The sequence below is a fragment of the Acipenser ruthenus genome, chromosome 29 (assembly GCF_902713425.1).
Source record: "Acipenser ruthenus chromosome 29, fAciRut3.2 maternal haplotype, whole genome shotgun sequence".
Lineage (NCBI taxonomy): Eukaryota > Metazoa > Chordata > Actinopteri > Acipenseriformes > Acipenseridae > Acipenser > Acipenser ruthenus.
Genome location: NC_081217.1, coordinates 3398645 through 3413111, shown reverse-complemented (window position 1 = coordinate 3413111; position 14467 = coordinate 3398645). Strand labels below are relative to the sequence as shown.

General features: G+C 39.6%; 1 protein-coding gene across 1 annotated transcript; it reads left to right on the top strand.

The window, feature by feature from the left end:
* Nucleotides 1-4904: 4904 nt before the first annotated feature.
* LOC117431854 (protein-glutamine gamma-glutamyltransferase 2-like) lies at nt 4905-14390 on the top strand. The gene is made up of 13 exons (XM_059003492.1): nt 4905-5159; nt 6401-6580; nt 8043-8270; nt 8666-8784; nt 9233-9361; nt 9549-9723; nt 9844-9979; nt 10384-10487; nt 10866-11105; nt 11521-11805; nt 12071-12231; nt 12711-12847; nt 12964-14390. The coding sequence occupies exons 1-13, from the start codon at nt 5045-5047 to the stop codon at nt 13109-13111; spliced, it is 2157 nt and encodes a 718-aa protein (XP_058859475.1). The 5' UTR covers nt 4905-5044; the 3' UTR covers nt 13112-14390.
* Nucleotides 14391-14467: the final 77 nt, after the last annotated feature.

Genomic DNA, 14467 nt, shown 5'->3' with positions numbered 1-14467 from the left:
CTACCACAGGTGGGACTGGAACAAAAATTGTGTTACATAGTGTTATCAGCAGGTCTAAGAACTTTATAACATACAGGGAATCTGTAGAAAAACATGTTTAAAATATAGCCACTGTTGCCAGTGCTAGTACTTGCAGTTTTTTTTTCTTTGACAGTATTGCAGCAAGTGAATGACTAAGGAAAAGGAAGAAATAAGCAACCAGTTCTTCAGCAATGTCACCACATTGTAACCGACTTCTCCATTTTTACTCTTGACTCCAAATGGTCAGTCGGGTAACAAAGTTCTTCTGGGCCCAATTTTTGTTTTGTATATCACAATATAACATTTAAAATAAATTAGATTACAGGCTACACCCAGACAAGATGGCAGATTTCTTTTTTTTAAGCAACTCCTTTTTGTGTGCATTTGGAAAGTATGTAGATATTAGTGCCTTGAAAAAGTCTTCACACTCTTGAACATTTCACATTCTACTGCCTAAAAAATACAATTCAAAATGCATTAAAGTAGGAGTTTGTTTCACTGATCTACACTTTCAACATGAAAGAACAATTATAGAAATATTCAAAAAGTAATTAAAAATAAAAAACCAAAAAGTCTTAATTGCATAAGTCTTCACACCCTTTGTCATAGCAAACCCAAATTAGCTCAGGTACAAATTACCTTAACAAGGCACATAATAAGTTAAACAGACCCCACCTGTGTCCAATCACAGTAGTTCAACTGATTTGAATACTCCTGGATGAAGAATCAAGCTGTTTCTGTTGTATGAAGGGAATTTGAAGCAAATGGCAAAACATGCCGAACAAGGAGCTGCCAGTGGTTAAACAAAGGGGCTTGTATTATTATTATTATTTGTTTATTTAGCAGACCCCTTTATCCAAAGCGACTTACAGAGGCTAGGGTGTGTGAATTATGCATCTGCTGCAGAGTCACTTACAACTACGTCTCACCCGAAAGACAGAGCATAAGGAGGTTAAGTGACTTGCTCAGGGTCACACAATGAGTCAGTGGCTGAGGTGGGATTTGAACCAGGGACCTCCTGGTTACAAGCCTGTTTCTTTAACCACTGGACCACACAGCCTCCTAACGAGAAGGTCCCCGGTTCAAATCCCACCTCAGCCACTGACTCGTGTGACCTTGAGCAAGTCACAACCTCCTTGTGCTCCGTCTTTCGGGTGAGACGTGTTTGTAAATGACTCTGCAGCTGATGCATAGTTCACACACCCTACTCTCTGTAAGTCGCCTTGGATAAAGGCGTCTGCTAAATAAACTACTACTACGACTACTACTACTAATAATAATAATAATAACAATAATAATTAAGGAAACTGTTGAGGGAGGTCATCACCCTGCTAACACCATCCCTACAGTAAAGCATGGTGGTGACAACATTATGTTTTGGGGATGCTTTGAAGCAGTGGGGACAGGGAGGCTTGTGAAGATCGAGGGAAAGATGGATGGTGCAAAGTACAGGCAGATCCTGGAGGAAAACCTGTTCCAGTCTGCCAGAGACCTGGGGCTGGGGAGAAGATTCACCTTTCAGCAGGACAATGATCCTAAGCACAAAGCAAAGGTACTATATATTCTCTCTAAATATTTCATTTGTTTAGCAGCACAAAGTTTACAGTGTGACTAGTTTCACAATTCTCATGCACCTGTACGAGTGCGTGATTTCGATTAAGCGTGTGTCCACTCTTACTCAGGCGCGGCTGCATAAGTAACAATAGCGCGCTGGTTGAATTGTTTTCAGTGTTTGATAGAGTACACTCAGATTCACCCGTGTGTTGTGTATCACGTTAAAAAAAGCGACACATTTCTTGCTTGCAAAAGAAAATCGAAGGAAGAAAAAACACATACAAAAAAAGAGTCTACATTACAGAAAGTGCAAAGCGACAAAGTTATCCTTGGGATCATTTTTATTTTGGCTTCAATAAAACGTTTTCTAGTTTTATTTTGAGGTTAATGTTTTTGACGTTGTAAACATTTTAAATGGCACACAGTCATACCGAGATCCAAAGTAAACGGTAACGTGATAAACATTTACAGTGTTTCTGGATTATTGATAATTACTTTGCCGAATAGAAAGCGACTACTTGCGTTTCCAAAGAGATTCCCAAATACTACCTTTTGATTTTGTGCATCCAAAGACGTAATTAAAAGTTTTAAGACACTGGTATTCTGTACTAAACCAGCAGTTTGCAGTTTGTCAGTCCAAAACGATTGTGACTAATTATATATTAAGGTGGACAAAAATATTAAGCCATTTATTGCAACTGTGGTACCATTTTGTAGAGCAAAAATTGTAAAATGGTACTTGAGCGGACACCGTCAGACACAAGGTGTAACGTTTAAAAAAAAAATGGTTGAAGACCACTGCCATATAGCATTGTCCCCAGTTCACCACTGTCGCAACAATGGAGAAGTGGCTTGTTACCACTACTTCTCCCTGGTGGTCATTTCATAAGAACTTCTCAGTAAAGAACGCACACACTGAGCAGCAGCAGCAATCGTTTTTGATATATAGATATAATGAAGATGTTTCAATCCCTTATCACTCTTCTGCGGCTCCTTTGCTACCCATCACTGGACCATTTGCTTAATGCGTTTCCGAAAGTACACTTTGCCAAACCACAACTTGTGACGCTTTTGCAGCAAAGCGCTGCCGGTAGCCAGAGCCAAATTCATTTCTGGCTGAAAACAACAAACTGTGCCTTGGTGTGTTTTACAGACAGCAGATAGTCGGATAGAAGTTACTGTATGTCAGTGGCATAAAGGCGTCCAATTGTCCAAAATGACAATGACTCAAACCTTAAGGTACCAGCTTGACCCCTTTACCAGAGTCCTATCCCTTCACCGTGAACGCTAGAAGAAAAAGGAGCTGCAGTAGGTTTGACACTAATGTAGATTGAATAGCTTCCACAAAACGGAGAAATAACACGGCTCATAAAACCCATCATCAGAAGCCAAGCATGCACCCGGCTGACACGCTAAGTTTGGGGTTGCACGTGCGGTTACAGATTTATGAGAAAGGCCTGGAGGAAAAGCGCTAGAATAATACTCCTAGAAATAATATATAAAGGTGCGCGCAGTAGCAGAGATTTAAACATTTTAAAAGCAGATTTTGAACTTTTCCCAACAAATATTCTTGAGAAACGTGACAATTGACTAGTCTATTCACTAGAGGGTGCCATTCCCTTCTATTATAGATAACTGTAAAAGTAGAACAATATTTTTTTTTTTTTTTTTTTAAAGTAGTTTTCGAAGAAAGTGGCAGAGCTGGAGCTGAAAGTGGCAGAGCTCGTATTTCAATGTCTTTGTATATATCTGACAGCACGGTGACATGACTGACTTAAGATATAAATGAATGGGAACAACAGCACATCAACCACATTGTCCTACAAGGTACAGAAGCAGTAGCCTACTGTAGTTCTTATTTAACGCAGCCCGATAGATAGATAGAAAGATAGATAGATACATACCCACCCACCTAAGGTCACTGTGAATGCCACGTTGGGGTCCGAGTGGCGTGACCGGTGCCACCACCGTTGTTATCCGGTAAGATCCCGGCGTTGCGCGATTTCAACTCCAGCAGAGATTCTCTTTCTAGACTTCCCTGCGCTACAGTCACACAACCTCAGTCCCCTCAAACGCAATATTCCGTGGTTTCATAAAGTTCAGACATCAGTTCTTTCACTACACGAATAGCACATATACAGCACCCGTCCTGCTGCTGTCCTCAACCATTGTCAGTCCCTTTTAATCTACCCCCCACAGTGCATTAACAGTTAGTAGCAGAGGGTACTGTTAATCAGATGAAAGGGTGCAATAGACAGCATCCATTAACAAAGTAATTAATCAGACGGGAGATGAAGGTGGTCAATTGATACCCCAATTGATGCGCCCATTAGTAGGCACTACAATAGGCCTGTATAATGTGTACACCTTTATTTCTTCTTTTTTTTTTAATGGAAGACACGTTGCCGCTATATGCCTTCATAGGTGTGTATTCAAACAAAGTTAAATGCATTTTATGTAAATTAATTGGTCATTATTACAATACGCTACGTTTGTTCTTATGAGTGTCTGTATTTATTTAAATATAGGCCTATCCTGAGCAATTTAGCGTTTTTCCTGATTCCTTACAGGGATAACGTTTTTAAACAGTGCAGTTTAAACATTAAGGATATTAAAAGGAAATTAACATTCCTAGGAAAAACGAAGGCTTTAATTTATTTCTCGAAAAATTAAATCAAAAGATGTTTTACGTTTATTCCCAGATGTATTGTAACACATTGGCCAAGTATGCCAGATGCCATTCAAGAATGCCTTGAAATCAGTTATATTTAGTCAAATTCTTAATTCAGAGAGTGTGTGATTTCATTGTGCAAAAATCCGGGTTCCAGAGTAACACCGCTGGTAGTCCCTGAACAATTAAATTAAAGGATGCACTTATTCCTACACCTCCCCCAAAATCTGCCAAAACACAGAATTATGAAATATCTCGCATTCTAAAATGAATCAAGTCGCTGCTATAATGGAACCACGTGCTAGTTTGTGTTGCATTGCATTTTTGTTATGAGAGCAATACTCCTAATGCAGATAATATACAAGTTGCGGGCAAGTAGCCGAGAGTTAACTTTCAAACCTGACTACATTTCTTTCTTTTTGCTTTCCCCATTTAGCAAAAAAAACAAACAAACAAAAAAAGCCTAAAGCCAAGTCAGTTTTATTCATCGATACAGTCCATAGGATAAGCTACTGTAATTCACAAATCCCAAATATTACTGAGAAGTGACAATTGTCAAGTCTATTCACTAGAGGCCACTGTTACTATTTTGGATAACTGTAAAAGCAGGCGAATAACACAACTTTTTTTTTTTTTTTTTTTTTTTAAGTATGTTTCTAGGAAACACGAGTGGGCTGTGGGACGGAAGTGGGAGAGCTGGTCAGGTGTTCTTGAAAAGAAGTTGGTTAATGCATTTCTCGGATTTCAATGGGCTGCATACATCTGATAGAAGTGACGTGTTTGACAAGCTATAAATGAATGGAACCAACCAACAGCACATCAACCACATTGTCCTGCAAGGTACAGAAGCAGCAGCCTACTGTAGTTCAGAACAAACAGTTAAATCACCCTCGGATAACAACGACAATGGCAGGTGAGTAAATTAAAGACTTGCTTATTTCTGAAAACGTATCAAATCAGTTTTAAATGGTAATGCACTAATTTTAATGTTATACAAAGTTTGTGCATGTTACACAGTAATAATATGTTTGCAGTTTGCAAAATATTGAACTAAGTTATAAATAACGATCTTTGGATAGGAGATAAGCAGGGATTAATTGTGGAGAGGAATACACACTAACACTGATGCCACCAATACAGCATATACCAGAAGACACGAAAAAAAACTAAGTTCATTTGACTAAATGGGATACTCAACTATTTTAGACACCGTTTCATTTACTCATTTTCTAAATAAATAAATTAATTATTAATAATAATAATAATAATAATAATAATAATAATAATAATAATAATAATAATAATAATAATAATAATAATTAATAATAATCTTTAATTGTGCAACAAGCATGTTTGGTATTATAGAAAAGTGTTTCAAAATATGTAAACTTCACTTTTGTTTGTATGTCAGATTTCTAATTAGGAAACGTTTCTTTTTTCAATACAATGTAAACTATTATGCAGTTTACAATTTGGTCTGGAAACGCATATACTGTAAGACAAATACTTGCTAAAATTACTGCAAAGCAATTCTCGAAAAATAGTTTAGCTCACAGAAAAGTGACATTTAAAATAATAAGGAAAGCTGTCTAATGTAAATGCAATTTTAAATGCAAGCTGCAGCGTTTTTAATTTAAATTGTTGTTTAGCATTTCTCTCCCCACTTTTACCCTGGTTTGCCATGTTTATTAATACCATGCCTCGTTATTCTTTACAAAGCTTACCTATACTTTATTATGCTTTCACTGTGCTTTATTACTGTGTGTTTTCACTATGATAAACGTATATAAGGGTTAATCGGTCCCTGTGCAATCTGCTTTGCGTTGCAGTGCTGTAAGCCCAGCCGCCACAGTGCCTGCAGCTTCTATTACCGTCAATTAAACCCCACTGATTAGGTACCCTAAAAACGTCAGCTGCAACTCCAACCAATAACTTGTTTTCTTCCCCAACAGCAGCACAGTAATGCTGAGCAGCTGTTTATTAATCCCCTTGCACATTCCTGTGGCTGATTTCATGACAAGCACCTCAAGGTGTTTTAGAGGAGATAGATATTATTGGTAAATCCTGGCCAAGTTAGACTGTCTAGAATGACTCCCTATGATGCCCGATACAGATGCCCATAACCAACGCTGTATTTTCTTCTCTGGTTCACAGCTCTGGACATTGAGAGGTGCGAGCTGGAATGCGAGATAAACAACTTCGGTCACCGAACGTACCTGAACGGCAGAGATCGGCTGATTGTGAGGAGGGGCCAGCCTTTCACCATCACCCTGCATCTCCGCTCTGGGCAATTCCAGCCTGGCGTGACCACCTTCAGCTTTGTCGCCGAGACAGGTAACCTTTCACAATACTGCGGAAGCTCAAATTAAAAGGAGACCTTTTAGGATCTTAAAACCTAGAATATGACGGTCAAAATGAACTAAAAACTTTAAAAACACTTTATATAATAATTATAAAAAATATTTTTTTTAATTTTATATATATATATAATATATATATATTGGCAGAATGTTTGCACTCAGGAAACAATATGCATCCTGACTGATACTCCAGTCTCAGTGGAATGGGTGAAACTGCTATGCAACAGGATTCTTATTTCCAGACCTGCATATGTTGGCTTCTTTAATACATTTAGGTATTCTTGACATTTGTCGACTGTTAATGCCATAAAACAAAAAAGTGATTTGTGAACGGGGCACTAGAGAAGCCATGAAGCAGTAACAAGTACCATGCCATGAGAATGGAACACCATGGTGAAATGGTTACCAACGTTTCTCCGGTCAGAAAGCTTGATGACTTCATAGAAAGTGAAGTGTATGCTGGCTCCACTTGCAGATAAACAAGGCAGTATACTGTAAGCGATCACAAATATAACATTACATTGCTGCTCATCTGAGAAAGTTGTAAACTCACTGATTAGCCTTAAATGGTTATCACTATAGCCCTGGAATGCAGTTGTTCAGCTAGTAATAGTTAATGTCATCTTTGTTTAACTATTTAGGGCAGCAGTGTGGCGTAGTGGTTAGGACTCTGGACTCTTGACCAGAGGGTCGTGGGTTCAATCCCAGGTGGGGGACACTGTTGCTGTACCCTTGAGCAAGGTACTTTTCCTAAATTGCTCCAGTAAAACCCAACTGTATAAATGGGTAATTGTATGTAAAAAAAAATAAATAATGTGATATCTTGTAACAATTGTAAGTCGCCCTGGATAAGGGCATCTGCTAAGAAATAAATAAGAACTACTCATGAAGGTTATGATTTAACAGTTCTCTGCTACATTTTTCTATCCCGCCCTATAAAACACTCACATCATTTCCTGTGTTTCTTTCCAGTACTACAATGTTCAAATTCAGCCAGTAACTCTCAAATTCACTTGACTGACTTGTTGGTTCTCTGTTAATTAAAATGGCGACATTTTCTGAAGCAGCCTGGCTAGTCTAGACTGCCAACATAAATAACCAATGCTGCCAGTCTCAATATACAGCACTGTGTCCAACATTAGAAAAAGACTGGAAAAAAGTATTATTGTGTAGGTGGCGGGTCTTGATAGATTTTCCTTAGATCTGATCACCCAATGTCTGTGCTGGAATATCGGTATTGTAGATGCTTTAAGCATGGATTTTACATAATTTGATTTTGTACAGCAAGTCTCCAGACCCTGGAGGAAACATTTAGGAAATGCATGTGCAAAACTACTATTACAAATAGATTAGATATTTTCACGGGTTCTCTTACTTTTACTGGAATATTATTAGAAACAGTAATTCATTCTTTTTTTTCTGCCTCTACTCTGCAGGCCCCAGCCCGTGCGAGTCAACCGGCACCAAGGCAGAGTTCTCCCTCTCGGGCGCGGTCAATCTGAACCAGTGGAGTGCGGCGGTGTCCTGCCACTCAGGCAACACCGTGTCCCTGTCCATCTGCTCTCCGCCCGACGCCAGGATTGGCCGCTACTCGCTGACAATGACGCAGGGCGGCAGCACCCGGCTCGGAGACTTCATCCTGCTCTTTAACCCCTGGTGTCCAGGTAACATTCTTTTCTAGTTAGTTCATTCAATGTGAAAGCAGGTTTACCACCAGCTTATGCTGCTGGCAAAGGTGAATTAACAGACCGCAGAGCATTTATAGAGTGGAGCGTCATCAGCTACTGAAGACTACTGTGGAGTGAGCCAAGAATGTTCTGATAACTTAACACCGACACCTCAGAATTATACTGGAAGCCAGTGGAAATTTGGTGGACTGGATATGTGGGCAGTGTATTGTTAAAGAGCTGAAGTTTCAATAGGGCCGATTTCAGCAGGCCAGCCAGAAGAGCATTACTGTACATTAATCAATGCGGCACACACAATAGAAAGCACAAAGCTTTCAACAGAAACGTCACATGTTGTCTACTACCTTGCTTTCTGCTGTTTTTATCTACAGGTGATTCCGTGTACATGGAGGACGAGGCAGAGCTCAAAGAGTACGTGTTGACTCAGGATGGACTGATCTTCCGCGGAACTGAAAAACACATTACACACTGCGCCTGGAACTTTGGACAGGTATCAGGGTTCGAGTGCAGGGTGTAGGCACACCACCAACTTGCTTTGTTGTTGATCATTCTGGTGACGCTTCTTTTCAAGTCATAATAAACATAATTAAAATCACCCAAAGGAAGATCTGCCTTTCCTCACTAATTTAATTCGCTTTCTGACCTCAGAAATCAATACATGGGATTAAACAGGTGTGGTTAGGCCAAATATACTAGTTGGTGCACTGGAATGTGTTTGTTTGACTTGCCTACTGAAACACAAAATGCATTACTAAAGTTTTTATTACTCACAAGGTGGCCATCAATTTATCAAAAATATTTTTTAAAAATCATGAAATGATTGCAACTAGTCTCTTTTTCAAATATGACCGTGCCAAGAACACATCTTTAAGGTGAATGTAGGTCTTTCTGTGACTTACGTTCACTGGGATCTGCGTTTCTGTTTCCTCCTCATCTAGTTTGAACCTGGCATCCTGGATGCTTGCCTGCAAGTGTTGGACATGAACCCTAAATACTTAAGTAACGCAGACCACGACTGCTCCAAAAGAAACGACCCGATCTATGTGAGCAGGGTGGTGAGCGCGATGGTGAGTAACACATTGAACACACGTGATGGTGAGTAACATATCAACGATCTGGGGCCATCACAATAAGACAGTAAAACAAACCCAAAGCAGCGTGGTACAAGTGGCAGGTGTTTCTATCAGTGCCACTTTCTACTGGATCTTGGGAGATGGAAGCCAGTGGAATGCAGGTGTGATTTCTCGTTTCCAGATAAACTGCAATGATGATAAGGGGGTGCTGGCTGGGAACTGGGGTGACTGCTGTGATGGGGTGTGCCCGATGAGCTGGAATGGCAGTGTGGAGATTCTCCGGAACTGGTCTGGGTCGGCCTGCCAGCCAGTCAAGTACGGCCAGTGCTGGGTGTTCGCTGCAGTCGGCTGTACAGGTACGATGTTTTCATTACCGGTGCTGTGCATCAGATTCCTGAAGCAGAACCGTGATAAGACGACCATTTCTAACTGACGGGGATATTTTTAAATGGAATTTTCCAATCTGATTCTCACAGTTCTTCGAGCTCTGGGGATCCCCAGTCGCGTTGTCACAAACTTCCTGTCTGCCCACGACTGCAACAGCAACTTGATCATTGAGCACTACTGTGATGAAAATGGGAACATAACCAAAAAAACTGGAGATTCTATATGGTAAGAAACCCTAAAGTATTATAACATACATAGACAGATTCTCAAAGCTTTTTACTCTAAATCATTAGCACAGAAAAAAAGAAAGAAGTTACAGTTCTGAAACAACTACATTAAAAACTGCTTTTGTTTCCTTCATGAAATAATGATGTAAAGAAGGCCGTCCTGGAAGAACTTGAAGACCCACATTAATTTATTTGAGCCTATACGTGTTTCATTTTTATCAACCAAATACACTTTTTGTTAACTGATATGTTTGTGGGTTATCAAGTTTATCCACCACATGTTTTTTAGATCCCCTACTGAACCATCGAAGCCACTAGTGACCTGCAGCACTCTAGTATAGGAGACCCTACAATACAGTGAACGTTGTTTCCCCCCCCCCCCCCCCCCCCCCCCCCCTGCAGGAACTACCACTGCTGGGTAGAGTCCTGGATGACCCGCCCAGACCTCAAACCAGGGTTTGATGGATGGCAGGCGAGTGACCCGACCCCCCAGGAAAGAAGTGAAGGTAATGTTTTAGCTCCACTTGATCCAATCAGGACAGGTTCAGTTTCCTTGAACGTCCCAGAAAAAAAAAAGAATTACAAGGCTGAGTTTTCTGAATAGCTAGCTGAAAAAGAGAATGATAAAAATGTGACTACGATGGCTCTGGCCAGAGATCATACAGTGAGAATTAATGCTGCAGTCCTAACTATGCTCCTGGATCATTTCCTGATCAGTTTGTCTGCAACGTATTTGTTAAAAAAAAAAAAGTATGCCAATGTCACATTTTATATAAGAAGCACACAAAAAGTCTATTGCAGTCTTCATTTTACATTGTATAGCGGTACACTGTTACTTTCAATACAGTCTATCAGCCGCTGCAAATCCTGTTCTCTCTCTCTAGGAGTTTTCTGCTGTGGGCCCGTCTCAGTAAAAGCAATAAAGGAAGGAGAGCTGACCTTCAAGTACGACGCCCCCTTTGTGTTTGCAGAGGTTAATGCAGACGTGGTGTACTGGGTGAAGCACAAAGACGGCAGCCAGAAGAAGATGAGTTACTGTGATGAGGTGGGCCAGCACATCAGCACCAAGAGCGTGGGCAAAGACATCAGAGAGGACATCACACATTTATACAAGTACCCTGAGGGTAAGGGGCAGCACAAACTAATAGGGCAATATCGTCGCGAAATTTCCTCCAAATTCATCCTCAAAAATGCTAATGCTAAGCACATTATAATGGTTTAATATTAATGTTATATTTACACAGTTGTCGTTATCTTATAATTATAATACAATTTAGTTATTCAGCTGCGACTCCATTCAGGTGCAACCAACCACAAACTACTCTCTTTTACAGGGTTATTGTGGCTAATTGTTTACCATATCTTCTACTTCCTCATTCATTCCTGCACATGCCTTATCATTCTATCATTCCAATCCGAAGGCAAAGTGGATTTGCCTGAGCAACTCTACTTATGCCAATGTCACCTCCAGAAAACTGGTTTAGCATTACCAACACATTTTCTTTCATACAATTACCTACACATTTCACTCTACACCAGGCTCTGAGGAGGAGAGGCGTGTGTTTGAGAAAGCCAGCCACCAGAACAAGCTGCTGAAACCTCAGCCGAAACCTCAGCCCAAACCAGGCCTAGGCCTCAAGATCAAGGTGACAGAGGGCATGAAGAAAGGGTGTGACTTTAATGTCTACGCAGTTGTCACCAACAACACGCCCGAGCCCAAGGAGTGCCACCTGATGTTCTGTGCCCGTGCTACCCGCTACAACAGCACCGTGGGGGAAGAGTGTGGCATGAAGGACCTCGATATGCAGATCCCACCTAACGAAGGTGAGGTCCACTGCAATACACTCTCCCCAATGTCATACTGAGACTTCCCAGACTTCAGCAAAGAAGAAATGAGAGACTATTTTGAAACCTCTAGCTCCCCCACTAACTTTTTGTTTTCGATTACATATACATTTTTATTTAAAGGTTTGAACCTTTTGTTTTACTATACGAGTGGGATAGATTGGTACCATACCACATCTCATGTTTGTTGTACGTTCTGTAAAGATCTTGCCTGTGAAAATGAACTGATTTTCTTTGATTTCAGGGAAGCAGATCCCCCTAAGACTAAATTACAGCAAGTACTGTGAAGCCATAACAGAGGACAACCTCATCAAGCTGGTAGCTCTTCTCATCAACAATGAAACCATAGATTCTGTGTTGGCAGTGAGGGACATTTATCTGGAGAACCCCGAGATTAAAATCAAGGTAGATGTGTTGTAAATACCCACAACCAGATTCAACTTGAAGTATGAACATTTTGAGATTCCTGGATAAACGTCACTATTCACAAAACCTTACTGTTTTAAAGAATGTTGTTCATTTCCAACAAATTTCACAGAGGTTTGGAGGTTTATTAAAATTATTCAAAACAGCAGGTAATATAAAAGAGAACATTTAGAACAACTTCATTAAAACCCATTTACTCTAATGTTCTCAGAAAATAATCAACGTGACCTTTTTTACATTGGAAAAAAGTCATCAGTATGAAGCTATTAGCAAGCCCAAGATTGCTTGATGATATTAATGAGTGCAGTATCAGTGCAATGATCGTATCACTCTCATGATGTGGCCTGTCTTCAAGTCTCATGACACTGAATAAGGTCCTTCTCATTCGCTATGTTATTAAAATGTTACTTTGCTGGTCCTTCAAGGTAGGAAACTGTAGTTTGTTTGTTTCTTTTCAGATACTGGGTGAACCGAAACAGAACCGCCAGCTGGCTGCTGAGATCACATTGAAGAACCCCCTGTCTGAGCCACTGCATGGCTGTTTGTTCTGTGTGGAGGGGGCCAACCTCACTGATGGAAAGGCAATCCAAGAACCGTAAGTTACCTCCAATACAGAAATGCAGGACTGTGCCATGCAGTGAGATATCTCTAAATAATCATTTGGCTTGCCATAGTGGATACGGTAATATTTGTATTTTTCTCTCTTTTTAGCATTGCATCGGTCAGCCCTGGCCAGGAGGCAAAGGTGAAAGTGTACTTCACCCCAAGGCAGCCAGGGCTCATGAAGCTGGTTGTGGATTTCAACAGCAACAAGCTACGTGATGTCAAGGGTTACAAGAACATCATCATCGGCAAATAGGCTGTCAGCTGCAAGACATGAAGAAGAGAGGGGGCGCTAAACTCTGAACCAAATCACAAGACTCCCTAACCTTTCAGAAACAAGAAGGGTGGCATTTGTATGTTTTGTTCTGAAGCAAATTTGTGATATTTACAACCAGGGTAGAAAATGTTAAGAAACTAGTGTTGATTTGATCAACCAATACCCCACCGGGCTATGTATGTAAAATTGCAGCCAGGCTATCATGTAACAGTAACAATGCTCACACTGTGAATCTCAGCAAGCTCTAAAACTGTTTCAACAGTGTGTGTGTGTGTGTGTTGCCCAACCCATATCTAAAGTGCTGATAACTCATCTGGAATCAATATCACCATTATACCTTGTGTTTTTGATTCTGGGTGTGTGTTTTATTTCATTATTATTCTTGTGCCAGAAATGTTTCATGCAATTAATAGTACTTAAACATTGTCAATTTTGGTGGTTAATTTTCAAAATATGTTAAGTGAATATTGTGTGTATGTATTACATTTTACAAATTTCACTAGTATTAAATCTGCTTTTTAAAAGAAATGTAATCTTAAATGCATGTTCTGCTTTTCTCAGTGAAGTGTTTTTCTCAGAAGTAAGCATGCTCAAAATGTGATTTGCATTTCAGTTTCAGTGCTTATGGTTTCAGTTGCAAGTTTTTTTTGTTTTGTTTACACAACTTTTCTTTTTAGCTTCATGTGAAGAGTCTTCTTTAGACTCTCTAGCACTCGCCTTAAGAATTTATGCCAATAAGGATACTTGTATATTTTATATCCCCCGCTGTAGATCTCTATTGTGAACGAACTACAAGAAACAACAAAATGTGAAAGAAAGAAAGAAAAAGAATTTCAAATGGAAGCATAACAAATCCAGAATGATGACCTTTGGCTCTGTGTTAGATAATGAAGTGCCTTTGAAAAGATACATAGTTCTGTTTTTGCTGTAATCTTTAGAGTATAAAAACCTAAAGTTTATTTTCATGTTTAGTTCAATCATGAAGAAACTTTTGCTGGTACATTTCAATCTGTACTGATTCAGCGTGTCTTAAATGTTTATACTATAAGAAATCGATCAAGTACCCAAGTAATAAAACACTTGTATACTGTATAAAAATGAAAAGGTAGTCTGTTACTGTGACTATCAAAGCCCTGGTCAGAATCATTACAACACAAACTCAATCTTGTTCATCACAAGTGTTGTTAAATCGTTGACCCCAAACTGTAATAATATTAATTCCTTGCATGCATTTTATTGAGGTGTTCCAATTCATGCGCCCATCAGTAAAGTCACTAATATATATATATATATATATATAGTTAGTGATATATATATATATATATATATATATAT